Raw genomic sequence first — 24,326 nt, 5'->3', positions numbered from 1 at the left:
TCAAACTGCACTCAAAATGCATGTTCCAAATTATTATGCACAGCAGAGTTTTCAACCTTTTCATTTTAATAAAGAACAAAAAAATGGTCATTTTTGAAATTATAAACATTAGCAGCTTATTACAAACTGAAATCAAACAGTTTTCAACTCAAGACTTTATTCTAGGTGATGTTACATTTGCACATAGGACCCCTTGTTCGAAAGGAGCTTCTGAACTCTCTCGTCCATTGAATTTGTCAGGTTTTGGATGGTTTCTGCTTTAATTGTTTTGCATGAGGACAGAATACCCTCCCAGAGCTGTTGCTTAGATGTGAACTGCCTCCCGCCATCATAGACACTCCTTTTGATGATGCTCCAGAGATTCTCAATGGGGTTGAGGTCAGGGGAGCATGGGGGCCACACCATAAGTTTGTCCCCTTTTATGCCCATAGCAGCCAGAGATGCAGATGTTTTATGTGCAGCATGAGACGGGGCATTATCATGCATGAAAATGATCTTGCTGCGGAATACACGGTTCTTCTTCTTGAACCATGGCAGGAAGTGCTGTTTGAGAAACTCAACATACATTATGGAGTTCATCTTTACCCCTTCAGGGATCCTAAAAGGGCCGACAATCTCTCTCCCCATGATTCCAGCCCAAAACATTACTCCACCTCCTCCTTGTTAGCGCCGTAGCAGTGTTTGCATGGGGTGTCCATCAACCAGCCATCCTCCACTCCATCCATCTGGACCATCGAGATCATTTCATGCATGATAATGCCCCGTCTCATGCTGCACATAACACATCTGCGTCTCTGGCTGCTATGGGCATAAAAGGGGTTAAACTTATGGTGTGACCCCCATGCTCCCCTGACCTCAACCCCATTGAGAACCTCTAGAGCATCATCAAAAGGAGTTTTTAAAAAAAAAGATATACTGTTATCATAGGCAGTTTGTACAAAAACCTTTCAATTGTACTCTAATAGTTATTTGACTGGAAAATTACAATGACTGCAATTCATATAGGTAATTTGGGAAAATCTGAGAAAATATTATTTGCATAATAATTTGGAACACAGTGTACAATGCAGGAGAGGCCAACTGTAGCGTTCATGGATGTGTAATACAATGCTGCTATTACTATAATAAAAGGTCACTGATATCAGCCGCTCCTCCTATATCACTGCTGTACTGTAATAAGAGGTCACTGATATCAGTCGCTCCTCCTATATCACTGCTGTAGTGTAATAAGAGGTCACTGATATCAGCCGCTCCTCTTATATCACTGCTGTACTGTAATAAGATGTCACTTATCAGCCGCTCCTCTTATATCACTGCTGTACTGTAATAAGAGGTCACTGATATCAGTCGCTCCTCCTATATCACTGCTGTAGTGTAATAAGAGGTCACTGATATCAGCCGCTCCTCTTATATCACTGCTGTACTGTAATAAGATGTCACTTATCAGCCGCTCCTCTTATATCACTGCTGTACTGTAATAAGAGGTCACTGATATCAGCCACTCCTCCTATATCACTGCTGTACTGTAATAAGAGGTCACTGATATCAGCCACTCCTCCTATATCACTGCTGTACTGTAATAAGAAGTCACTGATATCAGCCGCTCCTCCTATATCACTGCTGTACTGTAATAAGAGGTCACTGATATCAGCCACTCCTCCTATATCACTGCTGTACTGTAATAAGAGGTCACTGATATCAGCCGCTCCTCCTATATCACTGCTGTACTGTAATAAGAGGTCACTGATACCAGCGGCTCCTCCTATATCACTGCTGTACTGTAATAAGAGGTCACTGATATCAGCCACTCCTCCTATATCACTGCTGTACTGTAATAAGAGGTCACTGATATCAGCCGCTCCTCCTATATCACTGCTGTACTGTAATAAGAGGTCACTGATATCAGCCGCTCCTCCTATATCACTGCTGTACTGTAATAAGAAGTCACTGATATCAGCCGCTCCTCCTATATCACTGCTGTACTGTAATAAGAGGTCACTGATATCAGCTGCTCCTCCTATATCACTGCTGTACTGTAATAAGAGGTCACTTTCAGCATTATTTCACCCATAGGAAGGAATGGGTGGTGAAAAAAATGCTGAAAAAAAAGCACCAAAAAACGCAGATAACTTTTTTCAAAGTTTTTGATGGCAAAATAGAATGGGGTACTTTTTTCACAGAACTTTATGTACATGCATAGAGACTGAAGGACAGTGAAAAAAACAAAAAAACATCGCCTTATACCTTCATGAGGAATCTACAAGCTCACATTAATTGAGGGGGAGGTTGTGGTTTCCTGGGCCCTGAAGACCCTAAAAATCCCAGCAGCATCTTCTGTTCCTCTATAGCCACCTCTAGCGAGTCAAGATGTGATCAAAAGGAACAAACATCCCAGGAATGACAAGGAGTCTCAAGAGCTACTCTCGCCGCCTCTCCACGCTCAGCACAAAGTGACATAAGTGCGGCCATGACCGGGGCGAGGGGGTAGACAAAACGCAACAGATAGGATAGAGAAGGGTAAACTCCAAAATGAATCTATGAAGCCTTTTTGCTTTATAGCAGAGTTCTCCAGTTCTGAGTGCAGCCTGCAGGGTAAAGTATGGAGGGTTTCAGCTAAAGTTGCTCCTTGATCCCCAGTTTTGCGTATTTTTCATCCTCAGTCACAAATTATTCCTCTATAAGGATTTCAATTTCCAGCAGACAGAATTAGACCGGTATTGAATGTCTCTGGCGCTCAATCAGCTATGATCACCGCTATCTCACATTGATTAAAAACACGTCACTCATTTAATCCGGTGTCAGCCATAACGATGGCGAGGAGGCACTGACCGTTCTGGGCCACCGGCGGCGGCCATGCTGGATGGGATTAATCCGCTGACGAGTCGAGTGAAGATGCGGCACGAGATCAGATCTTAGATCCTAATTGCCGCCGACGTCTTGTGAGATCAGATCCTGCCGCCGAATTTCTGGTCATTAGTGCAAAGTGGGGAAAAAAAATCATCTTTATCTTTTCTTGGCTGCAGTTTTGCAGCAGATCACAGAGAAATCTCAGCTCCGGGATCGTGAAATCTTTTATTAATCCATTCAGTAGTTTCTGATTGATCCCGGCCGACAACCAACCAGATTAGCTGACCACCAACTTTCCCCAGACCCCAAGTACCATATAACCCAGGGGCTCCTGGGATAGAGCGATGCCTGCATCCCGTACTCAGTCCTGCCAGGGCCACACTACGGCGGCTCCCTGCACCCCGTACACTCTGCATCGCAGTCCCATGTAAAAGCTCAGGCCGTAAATTGAATTTAAAAGGTTTAATGCAGAGGAGCGGCCGAACGTCTGGGCCAAAACGATGATGTAAAATGCTCGGGCCAAGGAGCTTTATAGCATCGGTACGTCAGCGCTGTAAATCAGGGCGCGGCTGGAGCTGGACGCGGCTTCCCCTAGAATGGCCAGGAAATCCTGTGTGTGACTGCCAGTAAATCCAGAGGGAAGCGAGGATGGCAAGTGGACCGGGCATCCTCTAACTTGTATGGCCCAGAAATCATTTTACTGCATTCAAAACAAATATGATTTCTTCCTAAAACAGTGCCACCCCTGTCTACAGGTAGCGTCTGGTATTACAGCAAAAAACAAACAAACAGATTTACTTCCCCTACCCCAGGTCTCCGCCACTACCGTGGCCTGTGTGGCAGCAGTGTTGTCAAAATAAAATCACCGCTGCAGCCAATTACCTAACATAGCCAACAAGTACTTGTACTGACAGCCCAGGAGGCTTAAAGGGTTGTTCACTTTTGGGGAAATATTTTTTTTTTTTTTACTTCTTACATAAATGAATGTAATTGGAGCTTAAAATCATTTTTGCACCGTTTGCCTTCTATAGCCTAAGTGTTGCACTGTATATTGCTGGCTGCAGAATGATTTAACTGAGAATCCATCAGTGAGCTCGCAACGATGGTCTGACAAGGAGTTTGTAACTCAAATCTGTCTTTTTCTGGCCTGATTTATGATCACAGACCACAGCAAATGAAACTGACAGAAGCAGCAATATATTGTTTCCCAGGGTCCTCGGCTATGTCTGACAGCTGGACGCTGGACCTGTTCCTGCTAAGTTGCTAGCGGTTAAAGCACAGGACCCAACCCTTATAACTTTATGGTGCCTGATAATTATCACATTTAACAAGTTTCTACCATTTTGCTCCAGCAATGTCCAAGTCCTTTATCTAACCAAGTGATCTGCAAAATGTTACAAATCCACCACAGCTCCTGCTCCTCATGGCCGTCTCTGCTTTTTCCCCTTGGTTCTCTCAGTGTTAGAGATAACAGCAGATCTCCACAATGTAGAAAGAGGGTAAAGTATCTACAGTCTCATGGAGGGCAGAGAAAAACAAATTGTAGATAAAAAAAAGGAAAGCATTTGAAGAGAAATTAAAGTATAGCACCTTGAATACACACAGGCCTCACATCCAGCCTGCACATGCACGCTCCCTCTGTCCCCATGCAGATCCCCCTCAGTTGCCCTGCCGACCCCTCTTACATCCCTCAAAAACAAAGGGCATCTTGAGATTCGCTGCAGAGGATAAGTCCCATGTCGATAAGGGTGGTATTCTTGATTTTTCTGGATAAACTGTGACCAGACGAGGGAGTAGAGTGCTACCTATGAAGATGTCGACCCCATCATACAATGACCCCATGGGCCCAATCCCTTGTCAGCAGTGCATTAAGGAAATCGAAAAATTGAAGGGACCTAATCTGTCCATAATGTATCACATTTTGCCCGTTTCCTGCCGCATTAGCATTCGTATTATTGTGTGCATTTCAATGAGGCGTCCTCACGCCCTCACACAGAGCGCTGCTGGCTCGCACAATGCAATCTCTGTCACAGCCTTACAATAATTCAGTAGGTAGATAGTCAATCAAAGAGATAATTAGCAGGTTAAATACTCTGCCCTAAGCAAGCGGTTCTACCACGAACGGAAGCCGCGATTGCTTCTCTTTTTTTTTTTTTTTTTAAGCTGATGTATTATTTTCTGCAAGTTCATTCCAGCGGCATTTACGTGAGAAGTCATCGCTCAGCACAGACAGGACTCTGGAGGAACGCAGTCACTTGGCACTGGACAGCTTGGAAAAAATGGCTTCAATGCAAATTGTGGATGTTGCTTTGGTTAGAGGCAGCTAAAAGTGCTAATTTTTTGGCTCATTCTGACCTTGGCTTGCTCATACAACTCATGGGCTCGCTACATTGTTGCAACAAAGACGAGCAGTGGCAGCGCAAATTCTAACTTCAATCTGGAACCTGATAGTGCTGACCTGCATCGATACATTGTAACGGAGGGCACCTGTATAAACTGAGCTAAAAAACAAATCAGAAGCTCAATTTGCAGACAAGTGTTTCAGGTTGTTGCCCCTCCTCAGTGAAAAGCAAGAGGTCTGATTTGAGTTCAAGTCCTCTCTGAAAACATTTTATTTCCCAGAGTAGCATAGCATGGCCTATAAGTCTCCTTACACTGGTCACTCTCCACAAGGAGAAACGTTACCCCTTATACCACATTCACAGGCATCTCATACAGTCAAATCAGATCTCTTGCTTTGCATTGAAGAGGGGCAACATCTCCGAAACATGGATCTGCAAATTCAGATTCTCGTTTGATTTTTAGCCCAAGTTATCTGGTAAGGCTTGTTAAAGGGCGCCATTAAGTTTTAGGATTTCTACTTCCAGTAGGTGGCACTGGATTTCAAATCCTCTATGAAGGAATAGCCAATCTGCATATTTGATTTCCTATATGAGTATTGCATGGCCTACAAGTCTCCTTACACTGGCATGTCAGTTATGTCATTCTCAACAAAGAGAAACATTACCCCTTAGACCTAAAGCATACCTGTAATTCCAGACTGATCTGTCATCTGAGTACATGAGGAATAACACTATTTCTGGCCATTATATATCCTGAATTCTTCACCAGTTCTCCCTTGTTCTGGCTCGAATATTCAGTTGTCTCTGAGCTAGTGGGTACAGACTATCTGCTATGATGTCTTTTATATATTTACGGTTCCTACTCGCCTGCCTCTATGTAGCACACGTTCAGAAGCCACCGGTATAGGAGGACTTTATACGTGGGTATTGAGCAGTGTAGATGTGAATCCAGCACCAGGGGAGAAATAAGCACTTAATGGAAAGCAGCATCACCAGTCTGTATCTGGAGCAAGGCAGATTTTTCAGCATTAATGAGGTCAAAAGAGGGAACAAACCATAATTCTCACCCCAAAAATTATTACAAAGTTTTGTACATTTGTTTGTAATATTTATTTATGCAGATTATTGAAACGGCAAAAATGTAGGCCTTTTTTTTTTCTTTATTAAACATAAAAAACGACCAACCCTTTATAGGATTGTCATCGACCAGCTGCACAGGGCACAGACGCTCCACAGGCGCAGGGTCAGAAGAGCGCTGCGCTGACTTCAGGCTGATCTCTCAATTAAAAATCCCAAATAATTATCTTAAATGAGCAAACATTCCCGAGAAGACGAGCTCATCATCAATTATATGGAGTAAACTAATTAACCGTTCGTTCCATTTAGTCAACCCGGTACAGGGATAGAGGCGGCCTCGTCTCCCGGACACCATATGTTTTTGCAGACTGGAGAGTTTTGGAGCATGTGCGGAGGAGATAATGAGGGTCCAGCAGCGCCGGCAGCTTAAAGGGTCATCACATGAGCGCGAACCCTTTACATGATGAAAAGAGAGCGGAAAAGTGTGCACTGAACGCAGCCGCACCGCTCCAGTCATATCAGATCAGACGCCGACTGCTGCCGAGATACAGAAAATATCAATCCCGAGCGAAAACTAGAGGCAAGAACGGGCGTCAAAGATTCTGTGCAGCTACTGCCACATATGAGTCCGAGACCTCTAGTCTGGAGAGTCCTTCCATCAAGTCACGTCATTCCGGAAAAACGTACGGATCCTCTGTATTATAGGAAATTGGTTGTATGGGTCACCGTTGTCTACATGCTTGCTGATTGGTTCTAATAACCAACAGAATAGTGAGTGCAGCTCTGGAGTATAATACAGGATGTAACTCAGGATCAGTAATGTAATGTATGTACACAGTGACTGCACCAACAGAATAGTGAGTGCAGCTCTGGAGTATAATACAGGATGTAACTCAGGATCAGTACAGCATCAGTAATGTAATGTATGTACACAGTGACTGCACCAGCAGAATAGTGAGTGCAGCTCTGGGGTATAATACAGGAGGTAACTGAGGATCAGTAATGTAATGTTACCCCCTAACACTTCATTATGCCAACACCACTCATTAGTATTAGTTGCCCTTATATAATGGGATTGTCTTGGTGTTGGATTCCCTTTAAAAACAACATGTAACAACCACAACATCAGTCTACACAAGAGCAGCTCCATAAAAAAAAAAAAACATATTTCCCATAATATTTACATAATTTACATATTTTTGCATATTTCTAGTTACTTTGGCGAGGAGATGCCCGATGAGTCTTATACAAGTGGGGGATGGGGGATCATGTCTTAGACTTATACCCCCCGCAGGATTTTCTTTAATTAAAGACCATGCAGTATTCCACCCGATATCTGCTGATCCGGGGGTGGATCACCGCCATCGCTGCACCAGAGTTACACTGTACAGGAATGAGGCACGACAGCTTCAATGTCCCGGGGACAAGAACCGAGACAGACATATATTATTCAGAGCTCAATATAAGAGCAGCGACCCTGGGGAGACGCCACTCACAGCTAATTATTCAGAAAAAATCCCCAGTAAGACCTTGAGACTCCGTCATCTTGTCAAATTCATAAAAATTGGATTTAACAGTTTCTTCAGTCTTCTCTGCTTCCAGAAAAGCTGGGTGACTATAACTATGGCGGCCATGTGCAGCGATGCCGGGATTTATCTCTATGAAACACATCAGATCAGGGGTCTCAGTGGGCGAGCTAGAGAGGGAGAAAGGGCGGGCGCGCGAGCTAGAGAGGGAGAAAGGGCGGGCGCGCGAGCTAGAGAGGGAGAAAGGGCGGGCGCGCGAGCTAGAGAGGGAGAAAGGGCGGGCGCGCGAGCTAGAGAGGGAGAAAGGGCGGGCGCGCGAGCTAGAGAGGGAGAAAGGGCGGGCGCGCGAGCTAGAGAGGGAGAAAGGGCGCGAGCTAGAGAGGGAGAAAGGGCGCGAGCTAGAGAGGGAGAAAGGGCGCGAGCTAGAGAGGGCGCGAGCTAGAGAGATAGAAAGGGCGCGAGCTAGAAAGAGAAAGGGCGCGAGCGGGCAATGAATGTATTTGGGGCTAAAAATAATTTTTTGCAATTGTGTTTCATTAAAAATGTTGCACCATTTGGCTTTTAGAGGCTTTGATTTTCTGCACATTCAACTTTGATGTGGTCTATGGTCATAAAACAGGGAGAGGAGCTCAGAAAAAGACAGATAAAAGCATCAGACCATCACAGTGAGCTCACTGATGGCGTCTCAGTTAACTCATTCTGCAGCCAGCAATAGACAGAATAACAGAGAGGTTATAAGGCAAACTGTACCAAATTTTTAATGAAACCCAATTGCATAAATGTATGTATTTGGGCCTAAAAATCATTTTAAAGAGGGGAAAAAATGCCCTCAAAAGGAGACTACCTCTTTAATGATCACATCCTTTGTGTTATTGTAATGTATTACACAGATCAAATTTTTCCTGAAACCTATTGTTCTATTTTCTTTCGGTGTGAAGAATGGTGTAGTTTGCTGTCGAATATGTCGGACGAGCCCCGTTGAGAGTAAATGGGATCAGCCAGGATCCAAAACTGACGAAAACATCCATCATGACCGTCATGGACAGGATTTGTTTTAGAAACTTGAGTAGCAGCCAACGTGTCCACCATTAAAGCTACATCACATTCCCCAAACTTTTCCTTTTCCTACATCTACCTCATTACACAGTGACGAATCCTCTGCTCCCATATAGAAGCGCCTGGTCATTCAGAGAAGATAACGGATTACAACTCCTAGTCGTGACTTATCACTCAGCTTCTCAGATACAAAGAAAAAAAACAACTGAATTTTGAGTGTGGACTGCAATGAGTTGTAATACCAGTTGCAACCATGGAGAAGAGGGGGCGCCACTTCTAGAAAAATAACATCAGACACATTATTTTAGTTATAGACAATCCCTTTAAGAGGAAAGGATGATGCAAGGACTTTTTTTTAGTCCTATAACATTTTGAGGGGTGATGGGACGTTGCCCCCAGATGAGTTTCTTCCGCTGCAGGATGTTCTAAAACTTCAGCCCAGACATTACTTTCCTACAACGAGGCCTTAAGCCAAAGCAGAAAATGAGATCCGAGCGCCGTCCATCACTTTCCGCTGAACTCAGTTCCTCCGAGACGATGCAGTTTGGCAGAAGAGAAAACGCAGGTTGATGTCTCTTCATCCAAAAACTGCGGAGCTCGGCAGAGCAAGACAAATGACACAAGTCAAAAAATTATTCAATATGGCGCACTCAATTCATTCATTTTGCGCAAAATCAAAAATGGCGTTTTTGTACATTTTTAATGATTTGTTAAATTTTTTTTTTTTATTTTTTTTTTTAGGGGGGGGGGGGCACCTGTTAAGGGAATAGTGCTCCAATTCTAAAAAAAAAAAATTAAAAAAAATTAGAGCGCTCCTTGGCTCCCAGTATTTGTGACTGAACTTCACGAAATTGAGACTAAAAACATGCGGATCGTCCGGGCGCTGCCTGTGGATATAGGCGATCCAGAGACAAGTGGAAACTTTATTAAACCTATGCGTTTCGCAGTTAATCAAACTCCTTCATTGGGTATTGAATCAACTCTGAAACGCGGCGTTTTAATAAAGCCCCCACTTCTACAAAATATATATTATATATATATATATATATATATATATATATATATATATATATATATATATATATATACACACATATAGATATATATCGCTGTCAGTTTTACAATTTTAAAGTGAAGCCTTCAGATTTCACATTACAAACTGCATGAAATGTAAAAGTGATCCCTTATACCTGATGTGGCAGGTGTACTTTGTTTGAAAATCCCTATCAGAATGGCAGTATAATGCTTTTTCAAAGTTTAGACTGATTCTGCGTCAATCTAGCCTGACAGCTCCTCACTGTCCCGCCTCCCTGCTGCTGAGATCTCACACTGCTCAGTACAAGCTGCAGCTGTCAGTCAGGCCGGGTGGGTGCGAGGGAGACGGAATATCGAACTCCTGAGCTTCATTACTCTTTATTTGGATTCATAAAATGGTCATTTCAACATCAGGATTTTACAGCCGTTCTGACATGGATTTTCACAGTAAGTACACCAGCCTCATAAGGCCTAAGAGATCTATTCCATAATGTATGCACTCTGTATAATATGTGATGACAGATCCGCTTCCATAAACTGTGTTCAATAATAGTAAATAAATAGGAGAAACTTTTCTAACCGTTCCCGGCCCTCTGTGCCCCGATCATCGCCTCTGCCCCCCTCGGAGGTGACATATGCGGTTTACACGAACAGTAGACTTTGAAGCCCAGAGCGGTACGACAAGCCCTTTAATTCCCGATAACGGCGTCTTATTAGGAGGTGACATTTCACACTGGAATAATGCAATTCACGGAGATTTGGCCGCAGTTCAGATTTTTTTTCGGAGTATTTAGCAGCGTTCATTATCAGGGGCCTCGGCGCTCCGTATTCTGGACATTTCTGGAGTGAAGAGCCACAAAGTAAATTATTTAAGGCGATTAATTGCATAATTGCGGTCAGGATGTTTACCAGACAATTTAACTATTAACGACCTCGGTCTTAAAGCTACGGCACCAATTACTAGGAATGGGGGAGGGTGGGGGTCCAATCGGCAGCACGGACGTCATGGACTTTAATGCCTCAACAATAATTTCCCTGCTTATTACTATAAATGGGATCCTTTAATGAAACGCCATCATCTAAAATAGATTCAGTCTCCTGGGAGTTTTTGAGGTTTTGCAGGGTTAACTCCTCAAAATCTGTTTTCTAAGGAACTAGTACTTAAAAGACACAAAATCTAAGACCACCCAAAGCTGATCCTCCGTCCACCACAATGGGAGCACAATTTGGTTTCCCCATCGTGTGACCATTGACCCGACCACATGGTCATTGTCAATATATAGCGGCATCGCTAAAATCTCGGTATCAAACTCAAGCTCCTATGGCTTCTTTAAACTTTCTCCCTATGACAGCACTTCCTGATACCAAGGTATACGGGGCTTCACTATAGGTAAATGGACACAAAATAAGAGACCAAATTGGCTGCTGTGAAGTCCTTTGACAAAACTGAGTAGACTGAGACAGGAAGTGTTGTCATAGGGACACAAAGTTGGTGTAAAAACATCACAAGTTGCTAAATTTTAGGTGTGCACAAAATTAAGGTTTTTTTTCCCCCACTTTAATTGAAGGGGAGGATTCATTTAACCATTTTGCACGAGAACACTATTTTCATAAAAGAAGTTGTTATTCAGAGATCCAGTTCATTCTTCTTTCACAAAGATCAACCAAATAACAACGACTCTATTAAAGGGCTGATCCTGATGGGTTTATTGCATTGATGGGTTCTTTTCCTATCACAGGTGATATCACAGCTCACCTCCTCCCCCTCCCTTCACAATGACCTTTGCACACACTCATTAGATGCTTCAATACATAAGATAAGACTGGGCTCTGTTCGTTGTGGCTAATGTACATGTACATTTCCTGAAACAATTGGAAGTTAAGAGTCTAAAAAAGCCCCAGTGGCCGGTATGAAAATGTAACAATTTCTGATTTTTAATTTGAAAAGAAAAAAAAAAAATATTATAGTATAATAATTAAAAGTATATATTTTATATATTAAATTATATTTATTTATTTTTTCAAATTTAGGCAACATAAAATCGGATTTAAACAACAGGTAATTTTCGGGTGACCTTCCCTGTAAGGATCTTGAACAGGAGACCCCCCCCCCCCCCAAAGCACTTTTTAATAAGAGTATCGGATAATGACGGCCCCTTTGGTCACATATTAGCAGAATGGATAGAATCGAATACAAAGTATTGATCTTCCTCCCACCCTGTAATGCTGTGAGTGCCCCCAAGTGTCAGTGCACTTTTCTTCTGCCTCCCCCTTCCCCAATGTGATTATTGCATTAGTCCTGGATAGAATCAGACTTGATACATTGTAACAGACACAAAAAAAATAAAAATAAATAAAAGAAATAAATTGATGGCTTTTGCAGAAAACGTATAAGCAGAGCGGTCCTGCCCCGAGTAATAAACGAGATGCTGACGAGCGGAGAAAAATACATTCTGCTAAATGAAAGTCCTCGGAGCGCGATGGGAAATTACGCGTCAATAAATATGCATTTACTTGCTGGAAATAAGAACAAGCACTCTCTGACATTAAAAGTATTCCTGCATTAATCAGCGGCGTGTTTGGCGCTTGTCATGGTGGGAGACATCGCTCGTACATCACGGCGACGATAAATGGCGAGGAGAGGTGAGATAAGTACTGGAGATTAATGGACGCTAATGAGAAAGAAAAATTATTTTGCCGGGCGCTCGCATTCTCAAAAAAACAAGAACATCTTTCTTATGTGCGACTCGTCCGCTCCGCTGGTCACAATACATATTTGTTTGGCAGCGGAGACGCGAAGAGGAGGGGAGATTACATTATGGCCGTCATCTCTTTATACAGCGAGGACGTCCCCACGCACGGCGGTAAAGAGGCGGCCGCTGACGGGAAATCTTATATGGGACCTCCCTCTTTCCATCCTGGAAGCCATCCTACATAATGCTGGGAGCTGTAGTTATGCCACAGCTGGAGAGATACAAGACCAAAGCTTTATAGTAGCTTTGCTAATCTAATAGACCTTGTGTATCAAGTCCTCAGCATTTATAAAAGCTCTGATTGCGGTCAGCAATGCAAAGCCGAAACTCAGACAGATATTCCTCACTTTTTTTTTTCCCCATGGATTTTGAAACAGATCCGCTCCAAAATCCACATGTAAAACCCCTTCAAAATACTCTGATGTGGATTTTGTAGGAGAAAAGCTTGAAAAATCTTCACAAAAAAAAAAAAATAAATAAGTGCTTGAAGGGTTTCTTCTTCTTTTACAGTTTTTGATGCAGATTCCCAGCAAAAATCCAGATCAAATCCTTTTCCAACAAGCTTCCCAAGACTTTAAATGAGAAAAAGTTAGTCCTCCCCCCAACCCAAAGTCTATACGCCTCAATCATCTGCAGCAGAAATCCCTTCTGTGTCCTGTTTGATAATTTTATCTGCACTGATACATTGTAATAGCTGAGACCCCAGAGTGTTACCACTGTTCACACAGTTTGAGGATTTTTTTAGGAGTAGATTTTCCCTAAATAACTTCTTCAAAACTGTTTGGAAAACTCTTCCTATTCATTTCTTTGGGGGAAAAAAAAAAACACTTAGCCGTTCTCACATGTGTTATATGCACATAACATCTTTTAAACTTGAACCCAAAAAATTTTTCAACCAGAAGACTCTTCAGGTAACGCTGAAGTTTTTCCTGAAACATCTTATATGTTGTTTTGTTTGTTTTTTGAACGTTTTCTTTTTTCACTCCATTGAATAATGAAGAAACCACTAGCAACTATGGTAAAACGCTCCAAAAAACGTCCAAGCGTCTTTTGAGCTTTCCCGTTGAATTGTAAAGTACGGAGCATCTTCCAAGCAAAAAACGTGGCGCAGTTTTTCACTGTAATCACAGTAAAGCTGCAACGTTTTTGCAAAAGTTTAAAAAACTAGGAGAAATCAGTGAGTTTTGGTTGCAGCAATTAAATTAAAAAAAAATCTATCTACCAACAGTCAGAGCTCTTCTCCACGGCCGGGAAAGATCTCAGGTCTACATCCATATATTTATCTTCGCTGTTGCAGATCGATCAGGTTTCCGCCATTTATCCGAGCAGCTTTTCACTCCACACAACAAAGACTTGACAAATGTCATTACAGCGATGGTGGCGCGCGGCCCGGATCCCCTGTCACTGCTTTACAAGCTACACGTTTCTCTGTCATTTGCATAGGTTATAACCAATGAATATTCAGATTTTCGACGGAGCAGAACACGTCGCCAGGAAAACCCGTCCGGATTCATCACTGCTGGGGTTATATCATCGATACACGGCTGCGCTTCTCCGATATCACTGGTGGAGGCGCCGCTCAAGATGGCGGCCTGACGATTATTACTCCTTCATAGAAGATCTCAATGTGAAGAAGATAACAATAAACTAGTCAGCAGTAACTAGAGTTATGTTTCTGCATCATGGTGGATCCTGCGTTATCTACTGTATATAGAGGTGTTATCAGTCATTGTACAGGAGGAGGAGGAGGTGAGCTGTGACATCACCTATTGTGAATGGTGGATCCTGTGTTATCTACTGTATATAGAGGTGTTATCAGTCATTGTACAGGAGGAGGAGGAGGAGGTGGGCTGTGACATCACCTATTGTGAATGGTGGATATTGTGTTATTTACTGTAAACAGAGGTGTTATCAGCCACTGTACAGGAGGGGGAGGAGGTGAGCTGTGACTGAAAAGTGTAATTATATATATATATATATATATATATATTTGGTACAGACCAAAAGTTTGGACACACCTCATTTAAAGATTTCTCTGTATTTTCATGACTATGAAAATTGTACATTCACATTGAAGGCATTAAAACTATGAATTAACACATGTGGAATTATATACTTATCAAAAAAGTGTGAAACAACTGAACATATGTCTTATATTCTAGGTTCTTCAAAGTAGCCACCTTTTGCTTTGATGACTGCTTTGCACATTCTTGGCATTCTCTTGATGAGCTTCAAGAAGTAGTCACCGGAAACTGTTTTCACTTCACAGGTGTGCCCTGTCAGGTTTAATAAGTGGGATTTCTTGCCTTATAAATGGGCTTGGGACCATCAGTTGTGTTGTGCAGAAGTCTGGTGGATACACAGCTGATAGTCCTACTGAATAGACTGTTAGAATTTGTATTATGGAAAGAAAAAAGCAGCTAAGTAAAGAAAAACGAGTGGCCATCATTGCTTTAAGAAATGAAGGTCAGTCAGTCCGAAAAATTGGGAAAACTTTGAAAGTGTCCCCAAGTGCAGTTGCAAAAACCACCAAGCTCTAAAAAAGAAACTGGCTCACATGAGGACCGCCCCAGGAAAGGAAGACCAAGAGTCACCTCTGCTTCTGAGGATAAGTTTATCCGAGTCACCAGCCTCAGAAATCGCAGGTTAACAGCAGCTCAGATTAGAGACCAGGTCAATGCCACACAGAGTTCTAGCAGCAGACACATCTCTACAACAACTGTTAAGAGGAGACTTTGTGCAGCAGGCCTTCATGGTAAAATAAATGCTAGGAAACCACTGCTAAGGACAGGCAACAAGCAGAAGAGACTTGTTTGGGCTAAAGAACACAAGGAATGGACATTAGACCAGTGGAAATCTGTGCTTTGGTCTGATGAGTCCAAATTTGAGATCTTTGGTTCCAACCACAGTGTCTTTGTGTGACGCAGAAAAGGTGAACGGATGGACTCTACATGCCTGGTTCCCACCGTGAAGTATGGCGGAGGAGGTGTGATGGTGTGGGGGTGCTTTGCTGGTGACACTGTTGGGGATTTATTCAAAATTGAAGGCATACTGAACCAGCATGGCTACCACAGCATCTTCCAGCGGCATGCTATTCCATCCGGTTTGCGTTTAGTTGGACCATCATTTATTTTTCAACAGGACAATGACTCCAAACACACCTCCAGGCTGTGTAAGGGCTATTTGACCAAGAGGGAGAGTGATGGGGTGCTACGCCAGAGGACCTGGCCTCCACAGTCACCAGACCTGAACCCAATCAAGATGGTTTGGGGTGAGCTGGACCGCAGAGTGAAGGCAAAAGGGCCAACAAGTGCTAAGCATCTCTGGGAACTCCTTCAAGATTGTTGGAAGACCATTTCCGGTGACTACCTCTTGAAGCTCATCAAGAGAATGCCAAGAGTGTGCAAAGCAGTCATCAAAGCAAAAGGTGGCTACTTTGAAGAACCTAGAATAGAAGACATATTTTCAGTTGTTTCACACTTTTTTGTTAAGTATATAATTCCACATGTGTTAATTCATAGTTTTGATGCCTTCAGTGTGAATGGACAATTTTCATAGTCATGAAAATACAGAAAAATCTTTAAATGAGAAGGTGTGTCCAAACTTTTGGTCTGTACTGTATATATATTATGATCTGTAAATCAATTTAGTTAGGAGTTTACCAAATACATCAGAATCGGATTTTAGCCACTTTTATCTCAGTTTATATTATACTTTATGACACATTCGCGTTTTAGGACTGGAGGCGCCAGGAGAAGCAATTTCTATTTAATTCTCATTTTACAAAGAGCAAAAGAAGAGAAATTTATACAAAAATGTACAAACTTTAAAAACTTCACGTCCTGTTGGGACAGGTGGATAATTTTACCTGACAAAGAATGTGAAACAAAAAAAAAAAAAAAACTCTCCCCGGAGGCCTCGGTGACAGGTCGTCAAGAATAATGCAATAAGTAATGAAGAAAAGACTAAAAGCATCAAGGTGAGGAGTGAACTTATCATCATAGCAAACTAATGGGAATAGGAGGAACGTACAGGATAATATTCCCAATCACTGACAGCAAGCAGAGCTGGAACACAGAATATCAGAAAGGTGCAGAATTTATTACACAACCATTTACTTACTGAACTCTGGAAGAACAATGTAACCCCCGCACCGCCACCCCCAGGTTTTTATTCTTGTCCTGACCTTTAGCCAATTATCATCTGCCCCATTCAGACACATTGGGGTTCGTTATCCCAGAAGACAGCGCAGATATCCCCCCCACGATAACAGCGCGGCTGTTTCTTTGGTAACGACTCTGTAGATAATTAGTATTCTCTCCGAGCAGTAAAACAAATATCACGGCGTCAAATAACCCAGAAATAAAGGAAAAATCATCATCTCCTCGATGTCCGGTGCTCGGCCCATAAATACCAGCTGTGGAAATATCAGCACGCCCCGCGCACGTCCTCAAATATTTACTCGTCTTCGGAGACTGGAGATAGCGCAGCAGAGCGGAGAGAACCGGCGCCGACCCAAAGTAACAACACGGATCATCTGTGCTCAATACGGAGGGGGTGCGACAGTCAGCGCTCCGGCTGCAAGGAAACTACAACTCCCAGCAGCTTTAATTTTTTGTGTCAAATTAATTAGGGCTTTTGCGCCATTTTCCGTTCGCTCGATGTGGACGCGGTTTGCGTTACCCAAATGTTTTCAGCTAATTTGTCATTTGAGGTTTTTTTCTAAATCCGTCAGTTTTTTTATTATATTTTTGAGTGTAGCTGAAGAAAAACGAGCGACAAGCAGAGACCCCGAAAATAATACAAAGTCTGTTAAAAAGTTGAAGAACTTTTCGTTCTACAATTAGCAGGACCTCAATAAATGTATCACTACTAACACGTGAGCAGATGACCCCCGGGGAGTATTAGAGGGGAGCGGGGGTCAGAAATACAGAGGTACAAGGTGTATGTGCTGCAGAGGGATGAGCGCGGGTCACGGCCGCTGCCGGCTAGAACGTACGAGTCTCAGATGTGATAACAGCCCGGGCATTATATACAGAAGACCTGGCACCAGGTGACAGATACAGCAGTAATACAGAGAGAAGGGGCTATAGACAACAATGTGCAGAAGACAGGAAATGCCGGTATACGGCCTGTGCACTACAGACTATATACAGATAAACCCTACACGTTATATACAGGTAATAAGCAGTATATGGGCTCCGCTGCTCTGCGCCTACAATGTGCTGCTCAAAAGTCGTATACAGGAATCAGTGCGATCTGGAGAGCGGCCGCTCAGCTGTACTAGGAAAGAACAGCGTATGGGGCTATATACAAGGAGGTGGTGGTATATACAGGTAGGGGACAGCACACAGCATAGAGGACATACATTCGTGTCTGTACCAAGGATGTGCTGATGGATGCGATATACAGTATATAATGTATTATATAGCCCGGTCTGTACCTTGGATGTGCTGGTAGGTGAAGGTATATACAGGGAGGTGCAGTATATACAGGTAGATGATAGCATATACACAAGTCTGTACCTTGGATGTGCTGGCTGATGACGTTATATACAGGTAGGTGACAGTATATAAAAGTAGTAGGCAGTATATACAGAGGTCTGCACCTTGGATGTGTTGGCTGATGATGGTGTATATATAGGCAGGTGCACTATAAACAGTATATAGCTGGGTCTGTACCTTGGATGTGCTGGCTGGTGACAGTATATACAGGTAGGTGCAGTATATATATAGTATATAGCTGGCTCTGTACCGGATGTGCTGGTTGATGGTATATACAGGTAGGTGACAGTATACAGTATATACCCCAGTGTCTGTACCTTGGATGTGCTGGCTGGTGACAGTATATACAGGTAGGTGCAGTATATATATATAGTATATAGCTGGCTCTGTACCGGATGTGCTAGTTGATGGTATATACAGGTAGGTGACAGTATACAGTATATACCCCAGTGTCTGTACCTTAGATGTGCTGGTTGGTGACAGTATATACAGGCAGGTGACGGTATATAGTATATAACCCAGTGTCTGTACCTTGGGTGTGCTGGTTGATGACAGTATATACAGGTAGGTGACAGTATATAGTATATACCCCAGTGTCTGTACCTTGGATGTGCTGGTTGATGACAGTATATACAGGTAGGTGACAGTATATAGTATATACCCCAGTGTCTGTACCTTGGATGTGCTGGTTGATGACAGTATATACAGGTAGGTGCAGTATATAGTATATACTCCAGTGTCTGTACCTTGGATGTGCTGGTTGATGACAGTATATACAGGTAGGTGCAGTATATAGTATATACTCCAGTGTCTGTACCTTGGGTGTGCTGGTTGATGACAGTATATACAGGTAGGTGACAGTATATAGTATATGCCCCAGTGTCTGTACCTTGGATGTGCTGGTTGATGACAGTATATACAGGCAGGTGCAGTATATACAGGTAGGTGACAGTATATAGTATATACCCCAGTGTCTGTACCTTGGATGTGCTGGTTGATGACAGTATATACAGGTAGGTGACAGTATATAGTATATGCCCCAGTGTCTGTACCTTGGATGTGCTGGTTGATGACAGTATATACAGGCAGGTGACAGTATATAGTATATACCCCAGTGTCTGTACCCTGGATGTGCTGGTTGATGACAGTATATACAGGCAGGTGCAGTATATACAGGTAGGTGACAGTATATACAGGTAGGTGACAGTATATAGTATATACCCCAGTGTCTGTACCTTGGATGTGCTGGTTGATGACAGTATATACAGGTAGGTGACAGTATATACCCCAGTGTCTGTACCTTGGATGTGCTGGTTGATGACAGTATATACAGGTAGGTGACAGTATATAGTATATACCCCAGTGTCTGTACCTTGGATGTGCTGGTTGATGACAGTATATACAGGCAGGTGCAGTATATACAGGTAGGTGACAGTATATAGTATATACCCCAGTGTCTGTACCTTGGATGTGCTGGTTGATGACAGTATATACAGGTAGGTGACGGTATATAGTATATACCCCAGTGTCTGTACCTTGGATGTGCTGGTTGATGACAGTATATACAGGTAGGTGACAGTATATAGTATATACCCCAGTGTCTGTACCTTGGATGTGCTGGTTGATGACAGTATATACAGGTAGGTGACAGTATATAGTATATACCCCAGTGTCTGTACCTTGGATGTGCTGGTTGATGACAGTATATACAGGTAGGTGACAGTATATAGTATATACCCCAGTGTCTGTACCTTGGATGTGCTGGTTGATGACAGTATATACAGGTAGGTGACAGTATATAGTATATACCCCAGTGTCTGTACCTTGGATGTGCTGGTTGATGACAGTATATACAGGTAGGTGACAGTATATAGTATATACCCCAGTGTCTGTACCTTGGATGTGCTGGTTGATGACAGTATATACAGGTAGGTGACAGTATATAGTATATACCCCAGTGTCTGTACCTTGGATGTGCTGGTTGATGACAGTATATACAGGTAGGTGACAGTATATAGTATATACCCCAGTGTCTGTACCTTGGATGTGCTGGTTGATGACAGTATATACAGGTAGGTGACAGTATATACCCCAGTGTCTGTACCTTGGATGTGCTGGTTGATGACAGTATATACAGGTAGGTGACAGTATATAGTAAATACCCCAGTGTCTGTACCTTGGATGTGCTGGTTAATGACAGTATATACAGGTTGATGACAGTATATACAGGTAGGTGACAGTATATAGTATATACCCCAGTGTCTGTACCTTGGATGTGCTGGTTGATGACGCTCTCCAGCCGCTCCAGGCGTTCGATGATCCTCAAGGTGTCCCCGGCTTTGTCCTCGGGGGGCTCCATCTTCGGGCGCTCCGGGGGCTCCTGTACCCGCACGTAGAGGCCGGCCATGTAGTTGGTGACCCAGCCCACATAGAGCAGGCACAGCAGGTTACTCATGCCGCTCAGGATCACGCAGGTGGACACGAGCGGTTTGGTTTTCCGTGTACACAGCATCCTCGGTTGCCTCCATAGAGCAGGGCTGGGGGTCCCGGCGACCACAGGGTACGGGCGGCGGTCAGGGCAGCGGAGGTCCCGGGAGCTGAGCGAACTCTCCGCCGCTTCTCATCGCACTGAGCGGGCAGCAGCCTCCAAGAGAGGAGTCCGGGCACAGCGGGCACCATGTGACAGCTCGCCCAGCCAATCACTGCTTCAGCGTCCAGATACCTGCCCAATCAAAAATGGGAGGGGCGGAGCCAAAATCGGAGATAAAACCTGCTCCTCTCTTCGCACATTCCTGCGCTCAGCGCTGCGCGGAGACAATACGGGAGTGTGAGAGAGAGGAGTGTGTGAGAGAGAGGAGTGTGTGAGAGAGAGGAGTGTGTGAGAGAGAGGAGTGTGTGAGAGAGAGGAGTGTGTGAGAGAGAGGAGTGTGTGAGAGAGAGGAGTGTGTGAGAGAGAGGAGTGTGTGAGAGAGAGGAGTGTGTGAGAGAGAGGAGTGTGTGAGAGAGAGGAGTGTGTGAGAGAGAGGAGTGTGAGAGAGAGGAGTGTGAGAGAGAGGAGTGTGAGAGAGAGGAGTGTGATGATGTGTGTGAAGACGGTATGGGAGTGTGAGGAGAGTGTGGCGATATGTGTGAGGAGACGGCATGGGAGTGTGGTGATATGTGTGAGGAGACGGCATGGGAGTGTGGTGATATGTGTGAGGGTATATTCCCGTAATCAGGAACCGCTTTGCAGCGTCTAACCCGCAGTGTCAAGATGTTGCAGCATAGTGGAAGGGATTTCTAGACATCCCATGTCCACTATGTGTCTCCGAGCTCCTGCAGATCACCCACGGACATGGACATGGACATGTGGCGCGTCTTTCCAGACCGCAGCATGTCCATTTAGCTTGTGGAGTCACCAGTCTCCGCAACAGAAATTTGACCACTACAATGTATTGAATGAGGTGAATCCTCATGGTTCAATGAACACATGTAGATTCACCTGCTTTCAATAGAACGCAATGCTTTGGACACCGCATAAAGTATACTACATCCAAAGCACTGCCTGTCCGGATCGTGTGCACATACCCTGAGGAGCCGGCACGGGAGCGTGAGGAGCCGGCACGGGAGCGTGAGGAGCCGGCACGGGAGCGTGAGGTGTTATGTGTGAGGAGGCGGCACGGGAGCGTGAGGTGTTATGTGTGAGGAGACGGCACGGGAGCGTGAGGTGTTATGTGTGAGGAGGCGGCACGGGAGCGTGAGGTGTTATGTGTGAGGAGACGGCACGGGAGCGTGAGGTGTTATGTGTGAGGAGGCGGCACGGGAGCGTGAGGTGTTATGTGTGAGGAGTCGGCACGGGAGCGTGAGGTGTTATGTGTGAGGAGACGGCACGGGAGTGTGAGGTGTTATGTGTGAGGAGACGGCACGGGAGTGTGAGGTGTTATGTGTGAGGAGACAGCACGGGAGTGTGAGGTGTTGTGTGTGAGGAGTCGGCACGCGAGTGTGAGGTGTTGTGTGTGAGGAGTCGGCACGGGAGTGTGAGGTGTTATGTGTGAGGAGAGTGTTATATACTTTGTATTGTGTGATGTCACACATAGCTGAACTGTGAATTTGTAACACCAAGAAGGAAAAGTGAAATGTTGGATCACCGACCGCTGACGTCCCCCGATTTGCTTGAGGGGAAACAAGTCCAGAGACTCTGCAGCCATGCGAGCAGGTTTAGGCACAAAGGTTGCTCACAGTAGCACCAGCAACATGCAGCCTGGGGGGGAGTTGTGCTGAAAAAATGGCTCCTGCTACACTTTCAAGCTACCTGTGAGGGCCCCATCATGGCGTAGCCGATGTGGTCTCCAGGCCAGTCCCTGGATATCGTTGTGTATGTGACAAAAATCGACACTCGTCGCTGAAGAGGACAGACCTCCGTTCTAGCCTCCATTGCTGTCTTACCAACCCCCCTCTTTGATTGGCAGCTTTAGCTTCCTAGAACCAGAGGAAGGCGGAGTATGGGAGCAATGTATTGTAAAATGAAACTCCGTAACAGGCTGGGATTCATCTATATACAAATATGGCAGCCCTCACTAGACCTCTTGCTACCATGATCACACCATCAGCTGGTCTCCGATCTTCTGTTCTCGAAATGCTCCTTTCTGCCAAAATGTAGAGAGTCAAGTGATGAAAGAACAGAAAACTGGGGAGCGGGGGGGGGGACAGGTGAGTAATGGGGAGTATGAAAGTTTTTTTTTTAATTCTTTAACCCCTTCTCTCACAACAATTTGGGCTGGTTACAGTCGGAAAGAGTGGAATCTGCCGGCCAAATTTGGACAAATCAGCCCCAATCAAATTTCAGGAAATTGGCTCATCTCTACTTCTGTGTGAGATTACATCATATGCTACTTCTGCTACCTTGTTCCACTCATGTGAAATATACCGTATATCGGACAGTGCACAGATTTTGTTTCAACGCACAAAGAGCCCAAACAAACCAATCAGATCACTGCTTTCTGCTCAGATTTACACCCAAAAGCAATAACAGCCAGAATATTGATTGGGTGCCACAGAAAGAATGCAAGTAGGTGTGTGTGTTGTTTGCCTTCTGATACATGTTTATATATTACAGTGCATTATATCCCCAGTGTGATGCTAATCCACCTAGTGACTGGATAATGGTCGCTACTTGTGGCACATGAAGGGTTAATGAGCTGCGTTGAGCAGGTTCGCAGTCTCAGAGTTTGCTTGCAGATCTTCCCTCAGAGCATCGATTAGTCCAGAAAATCTTGCAAGAAATAAATGCTGCGTTGGAAACAGGACAGAGAAGAAAAGCGAACAAAATTTTTCATCCTGCAGATAAATCCCTTCCTATCATCTCCAGTATAATGCCCGTCCTCCAACAAAGCGCCATGACACCGAAGAGTTAAATCCTATGTTTACATCTGATGCCCATTATACAGATTACATGTAAAGTAAATGCCTTTGTGAATTCACTCACTGCACTATTCTGCTGGTGGAGTCACTGTGTACATACATTACATTACTGATCCTGTACTGATCCTGAGTTACCTCCTGTATTATACTCCAGAGCTGCACTCACTATTCTGCTGGTGGAGTCACTGTGTACATACATTACATTACTGATCCTGTACTGATCCTGAGTTACATCCTGTATTATACCCCAGAGCTGCACTCACTATTCTGCTGGTGGAGTCACTGTGTACATACATTACATTACTGATCCTGTACTGATCCTGAGTTACCTCCTGTATTATACCCCAGAGCTGCACTCGCTATTCTGCTGGTGGAGTCACTATGTACATACATTACATTACTGATCCTGTACTGATCCGGAGTTACATCCTGTATTATACTCCAGAGCTGCACTCACTATTCTGCTGGTGGAGTCACTGTGTACATACATTACATTACTGATCCTGTACTGATCCTGAGTTACATCCTATATTATACCCCAGAGCTGCACTCACTATTCTGCTGGTGCAGCCACTGTGTACATACATTACATTACTGATCCTGTACTGATCCTGAGTTACCTCCTGTATTATACTCCAGAGCTGCACTCACTATTCTGCTGGTGCAGTCACTCTGTACATACATTACATTACTGATCCTGTACTGATCCTGAGTTACATCCTGTATTATACCCCAGAGCAGCACTCGCTATTCTGCCGGTGGAGTCACTGTGTACATACATTACAT

At 44.0% G+C, this 24,326-nt stretch overlaps 1 protein-coding gene across 1 annotated transcript in view; it reads right to left on the bottom strand.

The window, feature by feature from the left end:
• GALNT18 (polypeptide N-acetylgalactosaminyltransferase 18) overlaps window positions 1-20,813 on the bottom strand; it is a 190,595-nt gene extending 169,782 nt beyond the window's left edge. The window contains exon 1 of the mRNA XM_073658296.1: window positions 20,409-20,813. Within this exon, the coding sequence (XP_073514397.1) occupies window positions 20,409-20,652 (244 nt within the window). The 5' untranslated portion in view covers window positions 20,653-20,813. The remainder of the gene's footprint in view (window positions 1-20,408) is intronic.
• Window positions 20,814-24,326: the final 3,513 nt, after the last annotated feature.

Source organism: Phyllobates terribilis, unplaced genomic scaffold (assembly GCF_046119375.1).
Source record: "Phyllobates terribilis strain yellow unplaced genomic scaffold, ASM4611937v1 Scaffold_13__5_contigs__length_258822181, whole genome shotgun sequence".
NCBI lineage: Eukaryota > Metazoa > Chordata > Amphibia > Anura > Dendrobatidae > Phyllobates > Phyllobates terribilis.
Note: the sequence above shows the minus strand (reverse complement) of the source record. Positions and strands in the feature narration are given on the sequence as shown.